Raw genomic sequence first — 27,525 nt, 5'->3', positions numbered from 1 at the left:
CACGTTTATGTTTCGGAGGTCAATTGGACACTCAAAAAGGGTCGGACCGGTCGTGTCTCTTATTGTTGGCTCTTTCAATGATATCACTATATATGGCTATTCTTTTGCTTTGACTTTACTTAAACTTAAACATCTCGTGATTTGTTTTTGGTATATCACCAACAACTAGTTGCCAAGTATATGGAATCTTGCAAACAGAATTTTTACTAAAACAATATTTGAATACATTTCTTTTTTGAATGGGATTAATGTTTAGGTGGAATTTTGGTGCTAGGTTTTGTCGGGAGATTGAAAGGATTTTAATTTTCATTTTTTATGTTTTGATGTAGGATTAGTTGCAAATCCAAGTGTTAGGGTTTTTGTATTTGCAGACAAAAAAAAGAGTAAAAATAAAGAGAACTTAGATTGACGGATTAATAAATCGATCGAGTTGTCGTAAAACAAAAGCCAACAACACATGTAAAAGATATCAGCTATTCAAACTTCAAAGTCATAACTTCTTAACTCACACACATAATGACATAACACATAAATATAGTATTTGTAAAAAGGTCAAGTGGTTAGAATTTGTTCTTTTTGCATGATCTTACCGGTCCAACTCAAAGCATTTACATATGTTATGTCTGTGAGGACGATCAATATATAAGATAAGCTATCTCCATTTTTTTTTGTACTTATATTGTATAATACATTTATACATGTATTGATTTTAAAACCAATTTTATCTTATAAAGTCAAACGTTTTCTCTCCCTTGATTTATGAAAAATTCACGAGGAGAGCACAGATTTCGGGTCGTCATAAAATATAACATATGCTTATATATTCACACCTGTAGTACAAGAAATAGTGTTTATGTTATTATCGTTCGACTGTTATTTTCTGTGGATTGTTTTTAAAATTTGCAAATGGTACGAAAATTCTGAAGTTGTATTATATTATATACTTAATAGCAGTATCTGACCCCGAAAAGGAAAATCAAATAGCTGTATATCGTTTATAAAAGGACAAGACTTATATCACTAGAAAAATAGAAATATGCCAAATACAAAATAAACAAGGATCCATGATACATGTTATCTTTCAGTGGAATTGTATATATAAAAAAAATGGAATATCCTAATACAAGTCGTCCAATTGCTTTATTTTACAATACCATTTCTCATTTTAATTGGATTACAAAAACATTAAAAATTGAAATTATAAACTTAGACCAAAAAAAAAAAAAGGAAGAACTTGTCATACCAAAAAATAATAATATTAGGGCGAGTTCTTTTCAAGATAGATAAACAGATAAGCCGATGTGCTGTGCTTTGAAATGGATGCATAATAGAAAATATAACCACCAAAAAGAAAATCTTAACTTAATTATAGTAACTTATAAGTGGAATTAAAAATACAATATCAATTTGTTTTTCTTTATTTTATCGCGAGGCAAGAAAACGACAAGCTAGACAAAACCTGGATTTGAGGTACATGAATCAAAATAAATATAACAAATCTATCGGTTATGAGAATCCATTATTAGAGATTCTCCAAATTAATTTGATTGAACTTAAATTTTCTCGGTGGGGAAAAAAATAACGGAGATGAATCCCTTTTTTATTCACGTGAAAAACTAGATATAATCAAGGGGAGAATTACTAGTTTAACCCAAATTGAGCAGTTAATTGCTAGATTAGCTCCTAAAATTTGAGGGTCAGTTGGGTTAGTTTCATACCAAAAATACCCTTTTTTGCTTTGTTAGGAAAAAAACAAAAGTCAATATTACCCTTTGTAAAAAATTCCTGCAATTTCGTTTTTTTTTTTTTTTTTATATAAAAGTCTGCCATACATGTAATGGCAGACTAATTTGCAAGTGGCAGATTTATTGTTGATGGCAGTTTTTTTTTGGCAGACTTATTTTAGATGGCAGATTAATTTGCAGAATTTGACAGCAGATTTGTTTTATATGGCAGATTTATTTGAAGTGTGTAACGACAGATTTTTCATGGACAGCAGATTTTCTTAACACGACAGACTTATATATAAAGTTATGACAGATTTTCATTGTTTTAGTCAAATTTCTAGGAATTTTGTGGCAGATTTTTTATGATTGTTGCAACAGTTTTATTTTTTCACTTAAAAAATCTGTCACATTACGACAGATTTATATACGTAAAAATAATTGCTAGTTTGACATCTAGTGATGACAGATTTTTTTTTAGTTATGACTGACTTTTGGATTGAAGGGAAAATCTGTTGTTTGATAACAGATTTTCGAAAGTCTTTTAAAAATTGCTATATTGACCCACATGCACAATATATGTTGTGGCAGATTTTCTTATGTTATGACAGTTTTTTTTTTCTTACTAAAAAATCTGCTGCTTAATAACAGATTTATTATATATGAATACAATGATAACAGTTTTGTTTTTTGTTGATATAGTGACAGCAGATTTGTTATCTGTAATGACAAATCTATTATTTCGCATTTGATAACAGATTTTTTATAACAGATTTTTTACAGAGTAATGACAGATTTATTAGTGCCTTTGGTGACAGATTTTTTTTTAAGTTAAGCGACAGACTTTTGTAGCAGTTGCCATATATGGCGAGAATCTAGGGTTTACCCTTTTTTGGTCTTTTGTATCGTGCCTCCCCTCCCCTATATCGACTGAAATTTTTTTCTTTTTTTGGTTCATCTTATTTTTCCATAAATTCCTTCTTCCTCCTTTCCAATGTGGATTTAATCATGCTTTCTTCCTTTTGGGGTTCATAATCGACTTGTCTATTATTTTCCTTTTAAGGTGGTTTTTTTTTTTCATTTCCTCCTTCACGTTTTAGAGTAATTCACATTCAACCAAGAGAATATGAAGCAGGTGATTCTCGTTTGTGGTAATTGGATCTTTGACAACAATAAATGGTTGTTTGTTGTTGATAATGAAAGGGGTTCACGAATTCTACAATGTAACGATCAAAGCAGATTTGATGATTGCATTGGAATGGTTTATGAGGATTACAGGCTGGATAACAAGGTATTTGATGTTGTCTTGAGTTACAAGATCTCGAAGAGGTTATTGCAGGACTTACCCGGTGATACACCACCAGTTATTATTGATAATTCTCGTCAGTTGCACACTTTTCTGGGACAATTGGAAAGGGATACAGGTCGACTTTGTGTTGAAGTGAAGAAGAAAATACAGACTGATTTGAATCACATAGGTAAGAAACGAGGAAGAGATGAAAATGATCAGGTTGGAGAAGAGTATCTTGATATGGCCAGCGACACAAATGAAGAAGAGATGGATGAAGATGATAGTAGATTTGATTATTGTGATGATTCTGACGGAACAGATTCTGATGATGAGAATTTTACCCTGTATGGAATTCCACCAGAAGAAGAGGATCATAAATTGCCAATGAAGAAAAGGAGTTCATCTTTTTATATTGAAGAAAATAAGGAACCAGTTGATGTCTCAAAGGTAGACTTGTCTTCTGTGAATTTGGCTGTTGGGCAAATGTATGATACAAAGGAGCACCTAAAAACACGTTTGAAGATACTAACCTTGGTTCAAAGGTTTGATTATTATGTTTACAAATCGAGACCAACCTTATTGATTGTAAAGTGTTGGGTTAAAGGATGCAAGTGGAGGGTAACAGCTGCAACATTAAGACACTTTCCAAAGTTTGAGGTGCGTGTGTTTATTTCAGCACATACATGTTCAGTAACAGAGCGCTCTATGCGTGCCCGACAAGCAGATCATCATATTCTAGGAGAGTTGTACAAAGATTTTGTTGGTGGAGTTGGTCCCAAGGTACTGCCAATGCATGTTGCTGAAGCGTTGAATAAACGTTTTCATATCAAGGTATAATTTTTCTATTTATTTAGCATTATTTCGATTATTTTGTTTACCAGTAGTATTTTTCTGTTTTTTTCACAACAATGAAGAAAAAATATTTGTTGATGATAGATGGATTATTGGAAAGCATATCGAACGTTAAGGCATGCTCGCAAGTTGGTCAGGGGTAGTCCAGAGAGTGGTTATGAGCAGCTTCCTACATATTTGTATATGATAAAAAGGGCAAATCCTGGAACTTTTACACAGCTTGATGTTGATGAAGCTCAAAGATTTAAGTACTGTTTTCTAGCATTTGGTGCAAGCATACAGGGATTTCCGTTTTTGAGGAAAGTGGTTGTTGTGGATGGTACTTTTTTACAGGGAAAATACTTAGGGACACTACTGACAGCAACAGCTCAAGATGGCAATTTTCAGATTTTTCCTATTGCTTTCGCCGTGGTTGATACAGAGAATGATGAATCATGGGAATGGTTTTTCAAGCAACTCAGCTGTGTGATACCAGATGATGAAAGCCTTTCCATTATTTCTGATAGGCATCAATCAATTGGGAAAGCTATTAAAAAGGTCTATCCAAAGTCTAGTAGGGGAATATGTACATACCATATGTACAAGAATATTTTGGTCCGGTTTAAAGGTCGAGCAGAATTCGCTTTGGTTAAAAAGGCGGCGAATGCTTTTAGACTTATCGACTTTCAAACCACATTTGATCAGATAGAAGCCATGAATCCAGCACTACATGAGTACCTCGTGAGGGCTGATGTGCGTATGTGGACTCGTGTACATTTCCCAGGTGATAGGTACAACTTGCTTACAAGCAACATTGCAGAATCAATGAATAAGGTCATGTCACATGCTAGGAGCTTTCCTATTGTACAACTGTTGGAAGAAATAAGGTCTGTGATGACTAGGTGGTTTTCTGATAGAAGGACTGATGCATTGAAGATGACAACAGACTTGACTCGTGGTGTAGAGAAAATTCTCCAGGTCTGTTCGTTTCTATCCTTTCTTAGCAAGTGTGTATGTTATACAACTAAGTTTCTAATATAATGTCACAATTATTTTATAGGGTCGTGTGGACTATGCTAAGTTACTTACTGTCCAAGATATCGATGCACACCAAGTACAAGTAACAAGTGGAACATCTCTGCATGTTGTCAATTTGAAAGATAAAAAGTGTACGTGTTGCAGGTTTGACTTGGAGAAACTCCCTTGTGCACATGCAATTGCGGCCGGTGAATTCAGAAACATTTCTCGCATTTCAATGAGTCATCCTTATTATCGCAAACACTACGTTTACGCTTCCTACGAGAATGCCATCATGCCAAGGGCGCTTGATAAATCTGTTCCTGGACATGTGATAACGAAGGTATGTAGACCCCCGATTCCAAAACAACAACCAGGTAGACCAAAGAATTCAAGAATCAAATCGGCATTGGAAATTGCAATGGAAAAGAAGAAGCCAAGAAAACAATACACATGTGGTAATTGCAACCAAGTAGGACATAATCGCAAGACATGTACTCTATAATTTCCTAGTTTTTGTTGAAAGTTCTTTTATATTCTCGCAAGACATGTACTCATTGACATATAACTCGTTTTATTTGAAAGTTCTTTTATATTCTCTCATTCTTTTGTTATTAACAATTTAAAATTTAAAATGAGTAGCATACTCGTGGAAAAAATAAGAGCTTCACAATAAGAAGTAGAAAGCTTAAAAATTCACTACATGTCGTAAATAAGAGCTTCACAATAAGAAGTAGAAAGCTTAAAAATTCACTACATGTCGTTCAAATTTAAAATTTAAAATGAGTAGAAAGCTTCACGTTAAGCTAAAAATTCACTACATGTGGTTAAGCTAAAAATTACATGTCATTCACATTCAAATTCATATGCAAAAGAACCAGTTGTCAATGAAACAAAATAGTCTACAAGGACTCATCAAAATAGTCTACAATAAGAAGAAATAGTCTACAATGATAATGTTATAACAAAACATAAGGCAATAACACAAAATAGTCTACAAGGACTCATCAACTAGGGAAGGGATGATAATAGCTTTAGCTTGAGGATATGAATCAGTCATATTAGGTGGTATGGCTAATTCTCTGACTTCGTCATATAATTCCGCTGCAAGCTTAATCCGAAGACCCAACATGTTCTCATCGCAAAGCCCATCAAATGATTTCCCAAGAGCTAAACATTCAATGTACTTAAGAGCATACACACCACAATCACCTGGATTTTCATTCCGAGGAACATTTTTCTTCACCCTTCTCAATTCCAACATTGCTCTACTCTTCTTACGGATCGTCTCAGGAATCATGTCACTTAACATCGCTGGAATCATTCGCCTTAAAGGCAAACACTCAATGGCCATTTTATCGTCACTCACCAAGGTTGGTATGCTATCATAGATGTGAATCTTCTTACCCCGCAAGTCAATATCCAAAGCCATCCAATGGTTCTGATTGACAAAAAGACAAGCGTATAAGTTATCCACATCAATCCACCACTTCTTGTTCGTAGCTGACTCCTCAGGATATTCACCAAAAACGTGTTTCACATAGGAATCCCGAAACACAAAATTCTTAGGCCCCATATCAAACTGCATGTAGTCATTCTTCAATGTAGTGATCAGATCTTGGTCTAAGAAAGCTATGCGTTGTTTAGGATACGGACAAGGCTCACGCATATATCTTCGCCGGAACATAGCCATTGCACAACCCATGTGCTACATTCAAAAAAATAAAAACTAGAATAAGCGAAAATATAGTATAGAATAAACCTTATACTAAATTATCAAAAATAAACTTACATGGTCTGTCAACCATCCATAGTCAAAGCTTGGCCAATTTTCCCTTGGAGTCATAATTTTCCAATAGAATCTCACAGCTGCGTTGCTGGTGCTAAGTGGCTCTTCCCTGTGAATATAAGAAAGAGTTAGTACATATATAGATAATGATAGTAACTTTTATAAACGATTCAGAGTTGTTGATGTATACCTATCAAGGCTGAGAAAATCCAAAAGTGTCTGATGTTTCTCATCATCTACAGGCTTAAGATGGTCGCCTAACACATTATCACCCTCTGTAATGATCCGCTTGACTGTCGAGTTACCAAGGTAAGGATACTTCTGTGATTCTGCCAACTGGGGCACGCGTCTAGTAGTCTTCGAAGGTCCAGGTCCATCCAACCTCGTCAAAGCCTCTCCAAGGCGGTTTATTGTCATCTCAAGTTTTTTATGTACCAACTGATCCTCCTTGTTGGACCATGTATCTTCAGAACTTGAAGCTATTTTGAATTTAGCTTTCTGAACTTGGGTAGTTATATCCTCAACATCGTCAGAAGCTTTAGCAGTTATCTTCTTTTTCTTGGAAGTTTCCTTCTTCTCAACCTTCACAGATTCCTTCTTTTCAAAGAGAGGAAGTTTCTCTGATATCTCATCTTCTTCTTTCTTCTTATTCTTGACAGTGTAAACCTTCCTCACCACCCTTTGAACTGGAAATTCATCTTGTGATGTCTGCTTCATCTCAACAATCCATGACTGCAACCAAAAAAAACATGAAAGAACCGTATAAGTTTAAAACAAAAAAAAAAGAACATGAAAGTAAAACAGATACGCTTTAACAAACACAACTTGAGAAGTAAAAAAATAAACAGAACATAAGAAGTTTAAAAAAAACAGAACATGTGAAGTATAAAAATAAACAGAACATAAGAAGTTTTACAAAAACATAACATGTGAAGTTTTAAAAGAAAAAAACATGAGAAGGTTTAAAATAACAGAACATGAGAAGTTCTAACAAAACAGAAAATGAGAAGTTTGATATAAATATGAGAACCGTATAAGTTTAAAACAAAAAAAAAAGAACATGAGAAGTAAAATATGATACGCTTTTAAAAAACAGAACATGAGAAGTAAAAAAATAAACAGAACATGTGAAGTTTTAAGAAAACAGAACATGTGAAGTTTAAAAAAAACATAACATGAGAAGCTTTTAAAAAACAGAACATGAGAAGCTTTAAAAAACAGAACATGAGAAGCTTTAAAAAAAACAGAACATGAGAAGCTTTAAAAAAAACAGAACATGAGAAGCTTTAAAAATTCAGAACATGAGAAGCTTTTAAAAAACAGAACATGAGAAGCTTTAAAAAAAACAGAACATGAGAAGCTTTAAAAATTCAGAACATGAGAAGCTTTTTAAAAACAGAACATGAGAAGCTTTAAAAATTCAGAACATGAGAAGTAAAGGAAAATGTAACTTACAGGTGCTTTACTTGTTCCCTCATCATCGTTAATGGTGTGCGAAGTGGCATCATTCCGTACATCAGCTTCTTTTGGCTCTTTTCTTTCTTTCTCCAATGCTTTAATCCTCTCACCCATCTCCTCTTTGAACACCGTCATTTGTTTTTCAACGCATGTTTCAAATTTACTCTCCAAGACATCTATTCGACTGTTGAGTGTTTTGCCCAAGTCAGAAATAGTCTCATTCATTTTCTCAATCGCCCTCCAAATATCCAAAGAAATTGACGTGTCATCCTTACCATCCTACAATAACATGTTCATTATTATCATAATAGAGAAGACAAAAAATGTTAATCAATTACGGTAAAGAAAATGAAACCTTACCTCCATGTTGGTTACATTTTCTCCTTGTTCACATTTAGGATCACTATCTGTCCATCTTTTTTTCTTAGGATTGCACCCTCTGTTGTCATTCACCTTATCAGCTTCAGCTCTTCTTTTCTTCTTTTTTGAACTTATACCAACTGTCTTGCCACAACTCCAAGCATCTAGAGACAAACGGTTATGAATGAGATCTTTAATTAGCTCGTCTAGGTGTGGATCCGTATGCTCCTCTGAGTCAGACCATAGAGGATACATGTCTTCCTCTGAAACATGAATCATATGCCTAACACGAACCTACAAGCAATGAATAAAGTAAGTTTCAATTCACACAAATTATTAGTACATGTCAAAAAATAATTTTTAAAAAAAAAATAACAAACTACTAACCTGTCCGTGCAAATGCTTCTCTTTTTTGAAGAAGTCTGTGAAGTTGATACGTTTTCGTGATGATCGCCAATCAAGAAGTGGAACACCACTCGCTTCTGTCCTTCCAAACCCATAACTTTCTCCAATTCCAGGAACAACCTCATACAGCCAAATCAACATAGCATGAACGCAGCCATGTATGGTGTATGAATCTCCGTCATAGTCAACTATCTTAACAGAATTCACTAAACTACTAAAAGCCACCCGACCCCATGGATGTTTTTCAAAAGCAACAGGATCTAAAACTCTCTTAGCAGTCACCAATGGGATTCTAGATGTATGATGAATTCCATGTACGCATACTGACAACAGACATAACCTACCAACCATCATCCTCTTATCAAAATCCCATGTTTTGTTAGAATCAATCACGTTTACCAACTCAGTCCACATAGGACCATCAAGGGTTGTTGGAATTTTCATTTCTTTCCAGAAATCATGGTGATCAACATCAAAGTTCTCTAAAGGGTCAAATGCATCACAATTTAACCTTGTTATCTCTGCAAACTCATTTAAAGAAAATCTAATTGGCCTATCATCGATCAAAGACCAAACCTCATGGATGTTGTTGATTCTCAGCTGATGTGTGAGTAGAAAGTGAACTCTCTGCGCAGCCCAAGTGTATTCCAATTCAGCAAACTTTATAAATACTCCAAGAGATGATTCCTTGAGTTTCTCCCAGACATCCACCCCTAATCCTTCTCTCAAAAATCCAATTTTGGACACAAAACAATTGTGGTTCATGCTCCTATGTTGGAGAGGCGATTTTCCATCTTCATAGAGTAGAGAAGGATATTTGATGCTCTTGCTTGAAGATGCCATTCCTAAAGATACAGAAAAAAAAAGAATCAAATGATAAGAAAATTCGATAAGAGTCCAAAGAGAATTCGATAAGCAGTAAATCAAAAATAAACAAATCAACACAAACATATATATAAATTCGACACAAAATTCTATACTATAAATAGACCCAAAATCATATCATAAAGACTAACCGGATTTAAGAAGCTATTGAGGATCCAAAGTTGATAACACACAAAGCTGAACGAATATAAACATAATCAACCGAACATAACAAATCCAAAAGATAAAAAGCTATTAAAAATAACACATAGCGGGCAAGAACATAATCAACCAGAGAAGGATGAGATTGCTGTTAAAAAGCTATTTCAAACAAAAAATAGAAACTTATAGAAACAAACAAAAAAAATCCTTTTCAGATATCACAGCCAAGCCATAAAACTGTGAATCACTTCACACAACATGAGCAACAACATCAAACGAGAATATAGCATAAGAGAATGAAATCTAAATACTCAACACTTAATGAAACACTCCTTAGATGATACTAAGATGAAAAAGAAAAAAAATAACACACAGCGGGCAAGAACATTTACAGGTTCTATATCAATTGTAACCAATACATGATGCAATTATTAGAACAAATTCTGATGCAGAGCAGAGGGTCAGAGAGACAAGCAATTCGATGTAACCAAACCTAACTGAGACAAGCTTTTTATCTTTTGGATTTAAGAAGCTATTGGAGACAAAATCATATCATAAAGACCCAAAACAAGAAGCCTAATCCTTTCTACCAATGCTTTCGAGGATCCACCAAACAATTAAAAAGCAAGACCCAAAACAAAAACAGGATTAATCGACAATTGCAATTAACAATTCTGTTCATACATAATAACCCATTAAAAAACTCACCACCGGAACAGAACAGAACAAAGAAAATCAGCCACCACCGAATGACACAGATTTTGTTTCGGCTTCTTCTCAAACAATCCTCTTTGTCACTGGCGTCGGTAACTGGCTGAAGAAGTGAAAATCAGTGTTTAGAGTTATTAATCGGGTTTTTTTTGGGATTGTAAAATCTCATTGTCGTCGGCGGAAGAAGCAAGGTTTGAAATTAAAAAGCAAGACCCAAAACAAAAACAGGAATAATCGACAATTGCAATTAACAATTCTGTTCATACATAATAACCCATTAAAAAACTCACCACCGGAACAGAACAGAACAAAGAAAATCAGCCACCACCGAATGACACAGATTTTGTTTCGGCTTCTTCTCAAACAATCCTCTTTGTCACTGGCGTCGGTAACTGGCTGGAGAAGTGAAAATCGGTGTTTAGAGTTATTAATCGGGTTTTTTTTGGGATTGTAAAATCTCTTTGTCGTCGGCGGAAGAAGCAAGGTTTGAGTTTTTTTGAGAAAAGGGAAAACGAATGTCGGACAAAAAAAGGTTTGAGATTTCATTTTTTTTAATTACTCACTCATTTTTTATTTCACTTATTTCCTATTTTACTTTCTTTGGGCTTTTGGTAATTTGAACACAAATTTGTGTCATTCTAGTTTTTCCCTAAGGAAGGGTGTCAATCTAGCAATATTTTTCAAATTTTGTGTCAATCTGGTCTATTTTAATATGTTATCGTTTTGTAAAGTTACAAGTTGGAAAACATTTTATGCTCTCAATCTGAGCCTCAGGGTTCTAAATTCCCTTTTTTATATTTTATTTTACATGATAGAGAGATAAAAAAGCATACAAAAAGGAGGTCCAGCCCAATTCCTATAAGGTTTTTTTTCGGTAATATTTAAGTGAAAATAGACCAGATTGACACAAAATTTGAAAAATATTGCTAGATTGACACCCTTCCTTAGGGAAAAACTAGAATGACACAAATTTGTGTTCAAATTACCAAAAGCCCAAAGAAAGTAAAATAGGAAATAAGTGAAATAAAAAATGAGTGAGTAATTAAAAAAAAATGAAATCTCAAACCTTTTTTTGTCCGACATTCGTTTTCCCTTTTCTCAAAAAAACTCAAACCTTGCTTCTTCCGCCGACGACAAAGAGATTTTACAATCCCAAAAAAAACCCGATTAATAACTCTAAACACCGATTTTCACTTCTCCAGCCAGTTACCGACGCCAGTGACAAAGAGGATTGTTTGAGAAGAAGCCGAAACAAAATCTGTGTCATTCGGTGGTGGCTGATTTTCTTTGTTCTGTTCTGTTCCGGTGGTGAGTTTTTTAATGGGTTATTATGTATGAACAGAATTGTTAATTGCAATTGTCGATTATTCCTGTTTTTGTTTTGGGTCTTGCTTTTTAATTTCAAACCTTGCTTCTTCCGCCGACGACAATGAGATTTTACAATCCCAAAAAAAACCCGATTAATAACTCTAAACACTGATTTTCACTTCTTCAGCCAGTTACCGACGCCAGTGACAAAGAGGATTGTTTGAGAAGAAGCCGAAACAAAATCTGTGTCATTCGGTGGTGGCTGATTTTCTTTGTTCTGTTCTGTTCCGGTGGTGAGTTTTTTAATGGGTTATTATGTATGAACAGAATTGTTAATTGCAATTGTCGATTAATCCTGTTTTTGTTTTGGGTCTTGCTTTTTAATTGTTTGGTGGATCCTCGAAAGCATTGGTAGAAAGGATTAGGCTTCTTGTTTTGGGTCTTTATGATATGATTTTGTCTCCAATAGCTTCTTAAATCCAAAAGATAAAAAGCTTGTCTCAGTTAGGTTTGGTTACATCGAATTGCTTGTCTCTCTGACCCTCTGCTCTGCATCAGAATTTGTTCTAATAATTGCATCATGTATTGGTTACAATTGATATAGAACCTGTAAATGTTCTTGCCCGCTGTGTGTTATTTTTTTTCTTTTTCATCTTAGTATCATCTAAGGAGTGTTTCATTAAGTGTTGAGTATTTAGATTTCATTCTCTTATGCTATATTCTCGTTTGATGTTGTTGCTCATGTTGTGTGAAGTGATTCACAGTTTTATGGCTTGGCTGTGATATCTGAAAAGGATTTTTTTTGTTTGTTTCTATAAGTTTCTATTTTTTGTTTGAAATAGCTTTTTAACAGCAATCTCATCCTTCTCTGGTTGATTATGTTCTTGCCCGCTATGTGTTATTTTTAATAGCTTTTTATCTTTTGGATTTGTTATGTTCGGTTGATTATGTTTATATTCGTTCAGCTTTGTGTGTTATCAACTTTGGATCCTCAATAGCTTCTTAAATCCGGTTAGTCTTTATGATATGATTTTGGGTCTATTTATAGTATAGAATTTTGTGTCGAATTTATATATATGTTTGTGTTGATTTGTTTATTTTTGATTTACTGCTTATCGAATTCTCTTTGGACTCTTATCGAATTTTCTTATCATTTGATTCTTTTTTTTTCTGTATCTTTAGGAATGGCATCTTCAAGCAAGAGCATCAAATATCCTTCTCTACTCTATGAAGATGGAAAATCGCCTCTCCAACATAGGAGCATGAACCACAATTGTTTTGTGTCCAAAATTGGATTTTTGAGAGAAGGATTAGGGGTGGATGTCTGGGAGAAACTCAAGGAATCATCTCTTGGAGTATTTATAAAGTTTGCTGAATTGGAATACACTTGGGCTGCGCAGAGAGTTCACTTTCTACTCACACATCAGCTGAGAATCAACAACATCCATGAGGTTTGGTCTTTGATCGATGATAGGCCAATTAGATTTTCTTTAAATGAGTTTGCAGAGATAACAAGGTTAAATTGTGATGCATTTGACCCTTTAGAGAACTTTGATGTTGATCACCATGATTTCTGGAAAGAAATGAAAATTCCAACAACCCTTGATGGTCCTATGTGGACTGAGTTGGTAAACGTGATTGATTCTAACAAAACATGGGATTTTGATAAGAGGATGATGGTTGGTAGGTTATGTCTGTTGTCAGTATGCGTACATGGAATTCATCATACATCTAGAATCCCATTGGTGACTGCTAAGAGAGTTTTAGATCCTGTTGCTTTTGAAAAACATCCATGGGGTCGGGTGGCTTTTAGTAGTTTAGTGAATTCTGTTAAGATAGTTGACTATGACGGAGATTCATACACCATACACGGCTGCGTTCATGCTATGTTGATTTGGCTGTATGAGAGTGTTCCTGGAATTGGAGAAAGTTATGGGTTTAGAAGGACAGAAGCGAGTGGTGTTCCACTTCTTGATTGGCGATCATCACGAAAACGTATCAACTTCACAGACTTCTTCAAAAAAGAGAAGCATTTGCACGGACAGGTTAGTAGTTTGTTATTTTTTTTTTTAAAATTATTTTTTGACATGTACTAATAATTTGTGTGAATTGAAACTTACTTTATTCATTGCTTGTAGGTTCGTGTTAGGCATATGATTCATGTTTCAGAGGAAGACATGTATCCTCTATGGTCTGACTCAGAGGAGCATACGGATCCACACCTAGACGAGCTAATTAAAGATCTCATTCATAACCGTTTGTCTCTAGATGCTTGGAGTTGTGGCAAGACAGTTGGTATAAGTTCAAAAAAGAAGAAAAGAAGAGCTGAAGCTGATAAGGTGAATGACAACAGAGGGTGCAATCCTAAGAAAAAAAGATGGACAGATAGTGATCCTAAATGTGAACAAGGAGAAAATGTAACCAACATGGAGGTAAGGTTTCATTTTCTTTACCGTAATTGATTAACATTTTTTGTCTTCTCTATTATGATAATAATGAACATGTTATTGTAGGATGGTAAGGATGACACGTCAATTTCTTTGGATATTTGGAGGGCGATTGAGAAAATGAATGAGACTATTTCTGACTTGGGCAAAACACTCAACAGTCGAATAGATGTCTTGGAGAGTAAATTTGAAACATGCGTTGAAAAACAAATGACGGTGTTCAAAGAGGAGATGGGTGAGAGGATTAAAGCATTGGAGAAAGAAAGAAAAGAGCCAAAAGAAGCTGATGTACGGAATGATGCCACTTCGCACACCATTAACGATGATGAGGGAACAAGTAAAGCACCTGTAAGTTACATTTTCCTTTACTTCTCATGTTCTGAATTTTTAAAGCTTCTCATGTTCTGTTTTTAAAAAGCTTCTCATGTTCTGAATTTTTAAAGCTTCTCATGTTCTGTTTTTTTTAAAGCTTCTCATGTTCTGTTTTTTAAAAGCTTCTCATGTTCTGAATTTTTAAAGCTTCTCATGTTCTGTTTTTTTTAAAGCTTCTCATGTTCTGTTTTTTTTAAAGCTTCTCATGTTCTGTTTTTTAAAGCTTCTCATGTTCTGTTTTTTAAAAGCTTCTCATGTTATGTTTTTTTTAAACTTCACATGTTCTGTTTTCTTAAAACTTCACATGTTCTGTTTATTTTTTTACTTCTCATGTTCTGTTTTTTAAAAGCGTATCATATTTTACTTCTCATGTTCTTTTTTTTTTGTTTTAAACTTATACGGTTCTCATATTTATATCAAACTTCTCATTTTCTGTTTTGTTAGAACTTCTCATGTTCTGTTATTTTAAACCTTCTCATGTTTTTTTCTTTTAAAACTTCACATGTTATGTTTTTGTAAAACTTCTTATGTTCTGTTTATTTTTATACTTCACATGTTCTGTTTTTTTTAAACTTCTTATGTTCTGTTTATTTTTTTACTTCTCAAGTTGTGTTTGTTAAAGCGTATCTGTTTTACTTTCATGTTCTTTTTTTTTTGTTTTAAACTTATACGGTTCTTTCATGTTTTTTTTGGTTGCAGTCATGGATTGTTGAGATGAAGCAGACATCACAAGATGAATTTCCAGTTCAAAGGGTGGTGAGGAAGGTTTACACTGTCAAGAATAAGAAGAAAGAAGAAGATGAGATATCAGAGAAACTTCCTCTCTTTGAAAAGAAGGAATCTGTGAAGGTTGAGAAGAAGGAAACTTCCAAGAAAAAGAAGATAACTGCTAAAGCTTCTGACGATGTTGAGGATATAACTACCCAAGTTCAGAAAGCTAAATTCAAAATAGCTTCAAGTTCTGAAGATACATGGTCCAACAAGGAGGATCAGTTGGTACATAAAAAACTTGAGATGACAATAAACCGCCTTGGAGAGGCTTTGACGAGGTTGGATGGACCTGGACCTTCGAAGACTACTAGACGCGTGCCCCAGTTGGCAGAATCACAGAAGTATCCTTACCTTGGTAACTCGACAGTCAAGCGGATCATTACAGAGGGTGATAATGTGTTAGGCGACCATCTTAAGCCTGTAGATGATGAGAAACATCAGACACTTTTGGATTTTCTCAGCCTTGATAGGTATACATCAACAACTCTGAATCGTTTATAAAAGTTACTATCATTATCTATATATGTACTAACTCTTTCTTATATTCACAGGGAAGAGCCACTTAGCACCAGCAACGCAGCTGTGAGATTCTATTGGAAAATTATGACTCCAAGGGAAAATTGGCCAAGCTTTGACTATGGATGGTTGACAGACCATGTAAGTTTATTTTTGATAATTTAGTATAAGGTTTATTCTATACTATATTTTCGCTTATTCTAGTTTTTATTTTTTTGAATGTAGCACATGGGTTGTGCAATGGCTATGTTCCGGCGAAGATATATGCGTGAGCCTTGTCCGTATCCTAAACAACGCATAGCTTTCTTAGACCAAGATCTGATCACTACATTGAAGAATGACTACATGCAGTTTGATATGGGGCCTAAGAATTTTGTGTTTCGGGATTCCTATGTGAAACACGTTTTTGGTGAATATCCTGAGGAGTCAGCTACGAACAAGAAGTGGTGGATTGATGTGGATAACTTATACGCTTGTCTTTTTGTCAATCAGAACCATTGGATGGCTTTGGATATTGACTTGCGGGGTAAGAAGATTCACATCTATGATAGCATACCAACCTTGGTGAGTGACGATAAAATGGCCATTGAGTGTTTGCCTTTAAGGCGAATGATTCCAGCGATGTTAAGTGACATGATTCCTGAGACGATCCGTAAGAAGAGTAGAGCAATGTTGGAATTGAGAAGGGTGAAGAAAAATGTTCCTCGGAATGAAAATCCAGGTGATTGTGGTGTGTATGCTCTTAAGTACATTGAATGTTTAGCTCTTGGGAAATCATTTGATGGGCTTTGCGATGAGAACATGTTGGGTCTTCGGATTAAGCTTGCAGCGGAATTATATGACGAAGTCAGAGAATTAGCCATACCACCTAATATGACTGATTCATATCCTCAAGCTAAAGCTATTATCATCCCTTCCCTAGTTGATGAGTCCTTGTAGACTATTTTGTGTTATTGCCTTATGTTTTGTTATAACATTATCATTGTAGACTATTTCTTCTTATTGTAGACTATTTTGATGAGTCCTTGTAGACTATTTTGTTTCATTGACAACTGGTTCTTTTGCATATGAATTTGAATGTGAATGACATGTAATTTTTAGCTTAACCACATGTAGTGAATTTTTAGCTTAACGTGAAGCTTTCTACTCATTTTAAATTTTAAATTTGAACGACATGTAGTGAATTTTTAAGCTTTCTACTTCTTATTGTGAAGCTCTTATTTACGACATGTAGTGAATTTTTAAGCTTTCTACTTCTTATTGTGAAGCTCTTATTTTTTCCACGAGTATGCTACTCATTTTAAATTTTAAATTGTTAATAACAAAAGAATGAGAGAATATAAAAGAACTTTCAAATAAAACGAGTTATATGTCAATGAGTACATGTCTTGCGAGAATATAAAAGAACTTTCAACAAAAACTAGGAAATTATAGAGTACATGTCTTGCGATTATGTCCTACTTGGTTGCAATTACCACATGTGTATTGTTTTCTTGGCTTCTTCTTTTCCATTGCAATTTCCAATGCCGATTTGATTCTTGAATTCTTTGGTCTACCTGGTTGTTGTTTTGGAATCGGGGGTCTACATACCTTCGTTATCACATGTCCAGGAACAGATTTATCAAGCGCCCTTGGCATGATGGCATTCTCGTAGGAAGCGTAAACGTAGTGTTTGCGATAATAAGGATGACTCATTGAAATGCGAGAAATGTTTCTGAATTCACCGGCCGCAATTGCATGTGCACAAGGGAGTTTCTCCAAGTCAAACCTGCAACACGTACACTTTTTATCTTTCAAATTGACAACATGCAGAGATGTTCCACTTGTTACTTGTACTTGGTGTGCATCGATATCTTGGACAGTAAGTAACTTAGCATAGTCCACACGACCCTATAAAATAATTGTGACATTATATTAGAAACTTAGTTGTATAACATACACACTTGCTAAGAAAGGATAGAAACGAACAGACCTGGAGAATTTTCTCTACACCACGAGTCAAGTCTGTTGTCATCTTCAATGCATCAGTCCTTCTATCAGAAAACCACCTAGTCATCACAGACCTTATTTCTTCCAACAGTTGTACAATAGGAAAGCTCCTAGCATGTGACATGACCTTATTCATTGATTCTGCAATGTTGCTTGTAAGCAAGTTGTACCTATCACCTGGGAAATGTACACGAGTCCACATACGCACATCAGCCCTCACGAGGTACTCATGTAGTGCTGGATTCATGGCTTCTATCTGATCAAATGTGGTTTGAAAGTCGATAAGTCTAAAAGCATTCGCCGCCTTTTTAACCAAAGCGAATTCTGCTCGACCTTTAAACCGGACCAAAATATTCTTGTACATATGGTATGTACATATTCCCCTACTAGACTTTGGATAGACCTTTTTAATAGCTTTCCCAATTGATTGATGCCTATCAGAAATAATGGAAAGGCTTTCATCATCTGGTATCACACAGCTGAGTTGCTTGAAAAACCATTCCCATGATTCATCATTCTCTGTATCAACCACGGCGAAAGCAATAGGAAAAATCTGAAAATTGCCATCTTGAGCTGTTGCTGTCAGTAGTGTCCCTAAGTATTTTCCCTGTAAAAAAGTACCATCCACAACAACCACTTTCCTCAAAAACGGAAATCCCTGTATGCTTGCACCAAATGCTAGAAAACAGTACTTAAATCTTTGAGCTTCATCAACATCAAGCTGTGTAAAAGTTCCAGGATTTGCCCTTTTTATCATATACAAATATGTAGGAAGCTGCTCATAACCACTCTCTGGACTACCCCTGACCAACTTGCGAGCATGCCTTAACGTTCGATATGCTTTCCAATAATCCATCTATCATCAACAAATATTTTTTCTTCATTGTTGTGAAAAAAACAGAAAAATACTACTGGTAAACAAAATAATCGAAATAATGCTAAATAAATAGAAAAATTATACCTTGATATGAAAACGTTTATTCAACGCTTCAGCAACATGCATTGGTAGTACCTTGGGACCAACTCCACCAACAAAATCTTTGTACAACTCTCCTAGAATATGATGATCTGCTTGTCGGGCACGCATAGAGCGCTCTGTTACTGAACATGTATGTGCTGAAATAAACACACGCACCTCAAACTTTGGAAAGTGTCTTAATGTTGCAGCTGTTACCCTCCACTTGCATCCTTTAACCCAACACTTTACAATCAATAAGGTTGGTCTCGATTTGTAAACATAATAATCAAACCTTTGAACCAAGGTTAGTATCTTCAAACGTGTTTTTAGGTGCTCCTTTGTATCATACATTTGCCCAACAGCCAAATTCACAGAAGACAAGTCTACCTTTGAGACATCAACTGGTTCCTTATTTTCTTCAATATAAAAAGATGAACTCCTTTTCTTCATTGGCAATTTATGATCCTCTTCTTCTGGTGGAATTCCATACAGGGTAAAATTCTCATCATCAGAATCTGTTCCGTCAGAATCATCACAATAATCAAATCTACTATCATCTTCATCCATCTCTTCTTCATTTGTGTCGCTGGCCATATCAAGATACTCTTCTCCAACCTGATCATTTTCATCTCTTCCTCGTTTCTTACCTATGTGATTCAAATCAGTCTGTATTTTCTTCTTCACTTCAACACAAAGTCGACCTGTATCCCTTTCCAATTGTCCCAGAAAAGTGTGCAACTGACGAGAATTATCAATAATAACTGGTGGTGTATCACCGGGTAAGTCCTGCAATAACCTCTTCGAGATCTTGTAACTCAAGACAACATCAAATACCTTGTTATCCAGCCTGTAATCCTCATAAACCATTCCAATGCAATCATCAAATCTGCTTTGATCGTTACATTGTAGAATTCGTGAACCCCTTTCATTATCAACAACAAACAACCATTTATTGTTGTCAAAGATCCAATTACCACAAACGAGAATCACCTGCTTCATATTCTCTTGGTTGAATGTGAATTACTCTAAAACGTGAAGGAGGAAATGAAAAAAAAAAACCACCTTAAAAGGAAAATAATAGACAAGTCGATTATGAACCCCAAAAGGAAGAAAGCATGATTAAATCCACATTGGAAAGGAGGAAGAAGGAATTTATGGAAAAATAAGATGAACCAAAAAAAGAAAAAAATTTCAGTCGATATAGGGGAGGGGAGGCACGATACAAAAGACCAAAAAAGGGTAAACCCTAGATTCTCGCCATATATGGCAACTGCTACAAAAGTCTGTCGCTTAACTTAAAAAAAAATCTGTCACCAAAGGCACTAATAAATCTGTCATTACTCTGTAAAAAATCTGTTATAAAAAATCTGTTATCAAATGCGAAATAATAGATTTGTCATTACAGATAACAAATCTGCTGTCACTATATCAACAAAAAACAAAACTGTTATCATTGTATTCATATATAATAAATCTGTTATTAAGCAGCAGATTTTTTAGTAAGAAAAAAAAAACTGTCATAACATAAGAAAATCTGCCACAACATATATTGTGCATGTGGGTCAATATAGCAATTTTTAAAAGACTTTCGAAAATCTGTTATCAAACAACAGATTTTCCCTTCAATCCAAAAGTCAGTCATAACTAAAAAAAAATCTGTCATCACTAGATGTCAAACTAGCAATTATTTTTACGTATATAAATCTGTCGTAATGTGACAGATTTTTTAAGTGAAAAAATAAAACTGTTGCAACAATCATAAAAAATCTGCCACAAAATTCCTAGAAATTTGACTAAAACAATGAAAATCTGTCATAACTTTATATATAAGTCTGTCGTGTTAAGAAAATCTGCTGTCCATGAAAAATCTGTCGTTACACACTTCAAATAAATCTGCCATATAAAACAAATCTGCTGTCAAATTCTGCAAATTAATCTGCCATCTAAAATAAGTCTGCCAAAAAAAAACTGCCATCAACAATAAATCTGCCACTTGCAAATTAGTCTGCCATTACATGTATGGCAGACTTTTATATAAAAAAAAAAAAAAAACGAAATTGCAGGAATTTTTTACAAAGGGTAATATTGACTTTTGTTTTTTTCCTAACAAAGCAAAAAAGGGTATTTTTGGTATGAAACTAACCCAACTGACCCTCAAATTTTAGGAGCTAATCTAGCAATTAACTGCTCAATTTGGGTTAAACTAGTAATTCTCCCAATATTTAATGTCAAATCTTCATATTCGATTCCACTAAAGAGATAACTATTCTTAGGATGTCTTTTAAAACTCTATCATGTAAATATTTGATTAGACTAAAAAAAAAACAATTCATACCATCATTACTTACTGTTAATAAACACTAATGAAAGTATTAAACATCTTAATCATGATGAATGCTACTTTTAAATTTAGACTCTGAAGCACAACATTTTGTCGTCTAAAATTCACACAGCGTAAGTAACTTTTACGAATGGATTCGAATTATTCCAAGTATAAATCACAACAAGAACTATTTATCGTGTAAATGTGTAATACCACATACGGGAGCCATTTAATAAGTACAATATTTGAAAAGTCGAAGACCCTAGCTATTTTTTTAAAGTAACTTGTTTAGCTATCATATACGCCATTTGCTCATTAGTAAACTACGAGAAAAGAGAAAAACACATGAACAGCTTGATGGATTTTTATAACCCCAAAATAACAAAAAGTCAAATAAAATAAATAGTATCAATTCACGAAAAAAAAAAGATTTAAAAAAATAGTATCATATGATCTTCTCTTTTATCTGCCTTTCGTTCTTTATGACCACTATCTAATGTTAAATGTGGCTTCCACTTGGCATAATTAAAATAGTATAAAAAAGATCCTCCATAAGGCAAAAAGTAAAGAAAGAAAAATAAAAATAAAAATAAAGATGTCTTTCTTTTTCTAATAATTTTTAGAGGATATTAAAAAAGGTGTGTAACACCACCACCACTACTAACCAGCCGCCCCAAAAGGTAAACGCCTCTCCCATATTAAAAATAAAAATAAAAATCATACTATTCTTCACATTCTTCTTTTTTTATATATTCCTCTCTTTTTTGTTGTATTAAATTTTTCGTATCATAATGTTTTGTGGCCATCATTATTATTTTTATCATCAAAATGTTCAATTTCATGATCAACGTCATAGCACGCACGCACGCACCTCCACAAGATGAAATGACCCAATTTCTTTCTTGTTTTCTTTCTCTTCCAATAATAAATTGGATCGGATGAATAGTCAAAACGCATAGAAAACTTACTTTCTTAACCATTAGCAAAAATGACAAAACAAAACCAGACAAAAACGAAATAACTAAATTGAAAAACAATTATAGTCTTATGGATATGAAGAGTAATACAGCGCTGACTTTAATAATAGTTACATAGAGACATTCATACTTTCATAGGGTTGTACTTGAGCTTCTTTTATTAGAAAAGGACTAATAATAATTATATATACTATATAAATAAAAAAAACTTTATATTAAAAAATCATAACCACAACCACAATCAGGGCAAAAAGATAACATGATAAAATTAAAATAAAAAAAGTAACTTTGGGTGTGACAAGAAGTTTTCGTCTGTTTGGTCTGACTATTCCCTTTGGTCAACGATGGTATTGAGAGCCATTTTACAAGCTTCGGACACAGAACCCAGATTGGATAATCATGTCTTTTGTTTCTTTTCCCTCTCCTTCTCCTTCTTCTTCAAGCTTCTTCTTCTTCTCTTGTTCTCGCCATGATTGACGAGAAGAAGATGAGATCTAAATCCTTTGGTTATCTTGTGAGACCAGTAAAGCCTTTGAGTCCTCCTCACATGGTTCTGTTTGTCCTTTTCTATGTTCTTTCACTCTCTGTCTTCTTTCTTACAGTTTCAGAGGCTGTTTGTAATCCTCGGGATCGAGATTCTCTCCTTTGGTTCTCTGGCAACGTATCATCTTCAGTCTCTCCTTTGCATTGGAATCCGTCTACTGATTGTTGCTCCTGGGAAGGAATCTCTTGTGATGATTCTCCTGAAAACCGAGTCACTTCGATTCTTTTGCCTTCTAAAGGACTCTCAGGCAACCTCCCGTCCTCTGTTTTGGATCTCCGTCGTCTCTCTCGTCTCGACCTTTCTCATAACCGTCTCTCTGGTCCACTCCCACCAGGTTTCCTCTCTGCCCTTGATCAGCTCTTGGTTCTTGATCTGAGTTACAACAGTTTCAATGGTGAATTGCCACTTGAACAATCACTTGCCAATGGAAGCAACAGAACCTTCCCAATTCAGACCGTTGATCTCTCCAGCAATTTTCTTCAGGGTGAAATCCTCGGCGGTTCTGTTTTTCTTCAGGGTGCTTTCAGTTTAACCAGTTTCAATGTCAGCAACAACAGCTTCACGGGTCCTATCCCTTCCTTCATGTGCACAACTTCACCGCTGCTCACCAAACTGGATTTCTCCTACAATGATTTCAACGGCGTCATCTCTCAAGAATTGGGCGGATGCTTGAGGCTAAGTGCTTTCCAAGCAGGCTTCAACAATCTCTCTGGTGAAATCCCTAAAGAAATCTACAATCTTCCAGAGCTTGAGCAACTCTTTTTACCAGCCAACCGTCTTTCTGGTAAGATTGATGACGGGATTACTCGTCTCACCAAACTGACGTTGCTTGAGCTTTACTTCAATCACCTCGAAGGAGAAATACCAATGGATATAGGTAAGCTTTTCAACCTGCGTAGTCTCCAACTCCATATCAATAACCTCACGGGTTCTGTCCCGGTTTCTCTCGGCAATTGCACAAATCTCGTGAAGTTGAATCTACGGGTTAATAGGCTGGGAGGAACCTTATCGGCGATAAACTTTTCTGGGATTCAGAACCTCAGCATTTTAGACCTCGGAAACAATAGCTTCACAGGCGAATTCCCCCACACGGTTTACTCCTGCAAAAAGATGACAGCAATGAGGTTTGCAGGCAACAAGTTAACGGGACAGATATCTCCTAAAGTGCTGGAATTGGAATCTCTGTCCTTCTTTACTTTTTCAGACAATAAAATGACAAACATCACAGGTGCTCTCAGGATTCTGCAAGGCTGCAAGAAGCTGTCTACTCTTATCATGGCAAAGAACTTTTACGGCGAAGCTGTACCAAGCGATGCAGACTTTGTTGCTGCAGATGGATTTCCAAACCTCCAAATCTTCGGTATCGGTGGATGCAGACTGAAAGGTGAAATACCACCTTGGCTGATAAGTCTCAAGAGGGTAGAAGTTTTGGATCTGTCAATGAACCGACTCATGGGGTCAATTCCAGGTTGGCTAGGAACTCTTCCAAACCTTTTCTACTTGGATCTTTCCGATAACCTCCTTACAGGAGAGCTTCCAAAGGAACTGTTTCAGCTGAGGGCTCTGATGTCCCAAAAGGCATACGATGCAACAGAGCGGCACTATCTAGAGCTGCCGGTTTTTGTCAATCCTAATAATGTCACCACCAATCAGCAATACAATCAGCTTTCCAGCCTCCCACCTACGATATACATCAGGAGGAATAACTTGACTGGGAGTATACCAGTCGAGGTTGGACAGCTAAAGGTTCTCCATATCCTGGAGCTTCTCAGTAATAACTTTACTGGCAGCATCCCAGATGAATTGTCAAACCTCACAAACTTAGAGAGGCTGGACCTGTCCAACAACAAACTATCTGGTAGAATTCCTTGGTCGCTCACAGGACTCCATTTCATGTCCTATTTCAATGTTGCAAACAACAGTCTCAGTGGGCCGATACCCACTGGGAGTCAGTTTGATACCTTCCGAAAAGCATATTTTGATGGAAACCCCTTGTTGTGCGGTGGTGTACTGCAAATTTCATGCACTCCTCCGACTCAGCCATCTACTACAAAGATGGATAGAGAAAAGGTCAATAGAACGCTTGTTTTGGGGCTTGTCATTGGGCTCTTTTTTTGCATCAGTTTGATTTTGGTGTTGCTTGCTCTGTGGGTGCTTGCCAAGAGGAGGGTAAATCCAGGAGACTCTGAGAATGCTGAACTGGAGATAAATTCTAATGGCTCGTATTCTGAAGTCCCTCCAGGATCGGAGAAAGACATAAGCCTTGTACTGTTGTTTGGAAACAGCAGGTACGAAGTAAAAGACCTAACCATATTTGAGCTCTTGAAAGCTACCAACAACTTCAGTCAAGCTAATATAATTGGTTGCGGCGGGTTTGGTCTTGTCTATAAGGCTACCTTGGATAATGGAACAAAACTGGCGGTTAAGAAACTAACAGGAGACTATGGTATGATGGAAAAAGAATTCAAGGCAGAGGTAGAAGTTCTGTCCAGGGCCAAACATGAAAACCTGGTCGCTCTACAAGGCTACTGCGTCCATGATAGTGCCTGGATACTAATCTACTCGTTCATGGAGAATGGTAGTCTTGATTACTGGCTGCATGAAAACCCCGAGGGTCCAGCCCAGCTGGATTGGCAGAAAAGACTACACATTATGAGAGGAGCAAGTAGTGGACTAGCATACATGCACCAGATATGTGAACCACACATTGTACACCGAGACATCAAGTCCAGCAATATCCTTTTGGATGGAAACTTCAAGGCTTACGTCGCAGATTTCGGGTTGTCAAGACTGATTCTTCCATACCGCACACATGTTACAACTGAGCTAGTGGGCACACTTGGTTACATTCCCCCAGAGTATGGACAAGCTTGGGTAGCTACTTTGAGAGGTGACGTGTACAGTTTCGGTGTGGTCATGCTAGAGCTTCTCACAGGGAAAAGACCAATGGAGGTTTTCAGGCCAAAGATGTCAAGAGAATTGGTCGCATGGGTGCATACAATGAGAAGGGAAGGGAAACCAGAGGAAGTGTTTGATACATTGCTGAGAGATAGTGGTCATGAAGAAGAGATGCTTCGTGTGCTTGACGTAGCCTGCATGTGTGTGAACCAAAATCCAATGAAAAGACCAAACATACAACAAGTTGTAGACTGGCTAAAGAGTATAGCAGAGAAAACAAACCAAAATAACAGAGAAGAACCTGAAGAAGAAGAAGAGACGTAACTGTGTGTGCCTTGCCTACTTAAAATCAAACATCTGCTGCCTGCATAAGTAAATATACACACTTATTTTTCTTGTCAAATTGCGTATGTATATGTTAACCATCATTTTCCATGTAAATTATAATTTTGATGGTAATATATAGAAGCTTTGATAATGTAAAGAAGTACATGAAAATTATGCCGCTTGTGACTTTCAAAACGAGTTTCTTCTATATACATGTAGTAGCTCTCTAGCTACGTGAAACTTAACAATATATGATCAAAAAGCAGACATTAATATAAAGGTATGATTAGAAGTCATGAATGTATCTATCGTATGATGGAATCACAAAAAAATTCTGTGAATATATCTTAAGATACATACCTGCCTTAAGTTAAGAAAACCAAAATCTGTGATGGTATAAAACCATGGGCATTTTATCGAATACTTGATGTGCATAGTTACCGAAGAGACACAAAAAGAGTCGACAAGAGAAAAACCATGAGCAGTATGACGCGCGAAGAAAGATGAAGCATCTAAGAAACTGAAGACAATACCTAAAACATCAACGGAGGATTCAGAGACAAAGACAGATTGAAAGATTTGGACTTTTTCAGTCAAAACGTCGCCGTTTGTGGACTTGAAAGATGAAGATGCCTTCAACTACCCCGATTGGAAAAGTGGTTATCTAGGTACCAAATTGTTTTTTACCATATGAGGCCATAACTTCTCTTATCTTTTACAACCTCTCTTACGTTTTCTGATTTTGTTCATTTTAACCCAAAATACCAAACCCTTGAAATGATTGTTAGCTTTTTCCTCACGTAATCGATTCAAACTTTGATAATCAACACGGGGAACATGCACAACGGGCCATGTTAACTACTAACATATGAAGAAAAAAAAAACGGTTTAGGTTTTAAATTCATAGGAAGAATATTGAAAACAAGGTTTCAAACAGAGAGATACGGACGGATGAAGTGAATCAACGTAAACGTCCGAATGGTTCTTAACATCTCTGAGATCTGGCCATATATAGACTTTCGTTTTATTTTTCAGATATACAATTGAAACAATTTACTAAAACGTTATTACAAGAAAACATATGGCTGACGGCAAAAATATTTAGTAATCCACCTATATAACGAGAAAGCGACAAGAATCTAAGAAGTGGAAGAAGAGGGCAGAGTGAAACTTGACACACATGTGTACTCATGTATAATCTGAACACTGTAAAATCTATCTGTATAGTGGATCTATCAAGTTCTTCTTCTCCACTTTTGTAACAAACTCAACAAGACGAGATAAGAGGAAAAAGAAGATACAAAAACATATTCATTCTCATTAATTGTAAAGTGTACAGTATAGTTTGTTTATATACAAGTTATTTCTAAATGCTAACATAAGCCTGATTTAAGTTAACTATAATAATGTATATGTGCTAACATGCACTTGTGAACAACCATATATGTGATAGGACCAGATCCTAATTAACACATACGACATA

General features: G+C 35.5%; 5 protein-coding genes across 7 annotated transcripts; 3 read left to right on the top strand and 2 right to left on the bottom strand.

Annotated features, from left to right (window-relative positions):
• The first annotated feature begins 1,796 nt into the window (after nt 1-1,796).
• Nucleotides 1,797-5,466, top strand: LOC147925812 (uncharacterized). The gene is made up of 3 exons (XM_087490104.1): nt 1,797-3,846; nt 4,201-4,824; nt 4,907-5,466. The coding sequence occupies exons 1-3, from the start codon at nt 2,851-2,853 to the stop codon at nt 5,366-5,368; spliced, it is 2,082 nt and encodes a 693-aa protein (XP_087346230.1). The 5' UTR covers nt 1,797-2,850; the 3' UTR covers nt 5,369-5,466.
• A 224-nt stretch (nt 5,467-5,690) lies between these two features.
• LOC147925811 (uncharacterized) lies at nt 5,691-11,136 on the bottom strand. Of its 2 annotated transcripts, XM_087490102.1 has the most exons (8): nt 10,903-11,136; nt 10,610-10,715; nt 8,858-9,720; nt 8,471-8,764; nt 8,108-8,389; nt 6,843-7,384; nt 6,656-6,761; nt 5,691-6,571 (listed from the first exon to the last, which is right to left on the bottom strand). In XM_087490102.1, the coding sequence occupies exons 3-8, from the start codon at nt 9,716-9,718 to the stop codon at nt 5,858-5,860; spliced, it is 2,799 nt and encodes a 932-aa protein (XP_087346228.1). In that variant the 5' UTR covers nt 9,719-9,720; nt 10,610-10,715; nt 10,903-11,136; the 3' UTR covers nt 5,691-5,857. The 2 variants fall into 2 exon arrangements, with proteins under 2 accessions (XP_087346228.1, XP_087346229.1); XM_087490103.1 differs by lacking the exon at nt 10,903-11,136 and having other exon boundaries at nt 10,610-10,720.
• A 512-nt stretch (nt 11,137-11,648) lies between these two features.
• Nucleotides 11,649-17,132, top strand: LOC104734078 (uncharacterized). 2 transcript variants are annotated; one of them, XM_087490100.1, is made up of 8 exons: nt 11,649-11,920; nt 12,108-12,213; nt 13,103-13,965; nt 14,059-14,352; nt 14,434-14,715; nt 15,439-15,980; nt 16,062-16,167; nt 16,252-17,132. In XM_087490100.1, exons 3-8 carry the CDS (start codon nt 13,105-13,107, stop codon nt 16,963-16,965), a joined length of 2,799 nt encoding a protein of 932 aa, XP_087346226.1. In that variant the 5' UTR covers nt 11,649-11,920; nt 12,108-12,213; nt 13,103-13,104; the 3' UTR covers nt 16,966-17,132. The 2 variants fall into 2 exon arrangements, with proteins under 2 accessions (XP_087346226.1, XP_087346227.1); XM_087490101.1 differs by lacking the exon at nt 11,649-11,920 and having other exon boundaries at nt 11,991-12,213.
• Nucleotides 17,133-17,358: 226 nt separating this feature from the next.
• LOC147925810 (uncharacterized) lies at nt 17,359-21,200 on the bottom strand. Its single transcript, XM_087490429.1, has 3 exons — nt 18,977-21,200; nt 17,999-18,622; nt 17,359-17,916 (listed from the first exon to the last, which is right to left on the bottom strand). The coding sequence occupies exons 1-3, from the start codon at nt 19,970-19,972 to the stop codon at nt 17,455-17,457; spliced, it is 2,082 nt and encodes a 693-aa protein (XP_087346555.1). The 5' UTR covers nt 19,973-21,200; the 3' UTR covers nt 17,359-17,454.
• Nucleotides 21,201-22,480: 1,280 nt separating this feature from the next.
• On the top strand, nt 22,481-26,193 carry LOC104751077 (tyrosine-sulfated glycopeptide receptor 1). The gene has a single exon (XM_087493278.1). The coding sequence runs from the start codon at nt 22,743-22,745 to the stop codon at nt 26,037-26,039; it is 3,297 nt and encodes a 1,098-aa protein (XP_087349404.1). The 5' UTR covers nt 22,481-22,742; the 3' UTR covers nt 26,040-26,193.
• The last annotated feature ends 1,332 nt before the right edge of the window (nt 26,194-27,525 follow it).

This window comes from Camelina sativa, chromosome 16 (assembly GCF_030686135.1).
Source record: "Camelina sativa cultivar CO46 ecotype springtype chromosome 16, ASM3068613v1".
In the NCBI taxonomy this organism is placed as follows: domain Eukaryota; kingdom Viridiplantae; phylum Streptophyta; class Magnoliopsida; order Brassicales; family Brassicaceae; genus Camelina; species Camelina sativa.
Note: the sequence above shows the minus strand (reverse complement) of the source record. Positions and strands in the feature narration are given on the sequence as shown.

Excerpts from the sequence above, each read along its gene's own strand:
- LOC147925812 (XM_087490104.1), top strand. The coding sequence starts at position 2,851 with ATGAAGCAGGTGATTCTCGTTTGTGGTAATTGGATCTTTGACAACAAT. Across the intron at positions 3,847-4,200 it reads ATAAACGTTTTCATATCAAG|GGAAAATACTTAGGGACACT; the intron begins GTATAATTTTTC and ends ACTTTTTTACAG. Across the intron at positions 4,825-4,906 it reads GTGTAGAGAAAATTCTCCAG|GGTCGTGTGGACTATGCTAA; the intron begins GTCTGTTCGTTT and ends ATTATTTTATAG.
- LOC147925811 (XM_087490102.1), bottom strand. The coding sequence starts at position 9,718 with ATGGCATCTTCAAGCAAGAGCATCAAATATCCTTCTCTACTCTATGAA. Across the intron at positions 8,390-8,470 it reads AAAATGTAACCAACATGGAG|GATGGTAAGGATGACACGTC; the intron begins GTAAGGTTTCAT and ends ATGTTATTGTAG. Across the intron at positions 7,385-8,107 it reads AGGGAACAAGTAAAGCACCT|TCATGGATTGTTGAGATGAA; the intron begins GTAAGTTACATT and ends TTTTGGTTGCAG.
- LOC104734078 (XM_087490100.1), top strand. The coding sequence starts at position 13,105 with ATGGCATCTTCAAGCAAGAGCATCAAATATCCTTCTCTACTCTATGAA. Across the intron at positions 14,353-14,433 it reads AAAATGTAACCAACATGGAG|GATGGTAAGGATGACACGTC; the intron begins GTAAGGTTTCAT and ends ATGTTATTGTAG. Across the intron at positions 14,716-15,438 it reads AGGGAACAAGTAAAGCACCT|TCATGGATTGTTGAGATGAA; the intron begins GTAAGTTACATT and ends TTTTGGTTGCAG.
- LOC147925810 (XM_087490429.1), bottom strand. The coding sequence starts at position 19,972 with ATGAAGCAGGTGATTCTCGTTTGTGGTAATTGGATCTTTGACAACAAT. Across the intron at positions 18,623-18,976 it reads ATAAACGTTTTCATATCAAG|GGAAAATACTTAGGGACACT; the intron begins GTATAATTTTTC and ends ACTTTTTTACAG. Across the intron at positions 17,917-17,998 it reads GTGTAGAGAAAATTCTCCAG|GGTCGTGTGGACTATGCTAA; the intron begins GTCTGTTCGTTT and ends ATTATTTTATAG.
- LOC104751077 (XM_087493278.1), top strand. The coding sequence starts at position 22,743 with ATGATTGACGAGAAGAAGATGAGATCTAAATCCTTTGGTTATCTTGTG.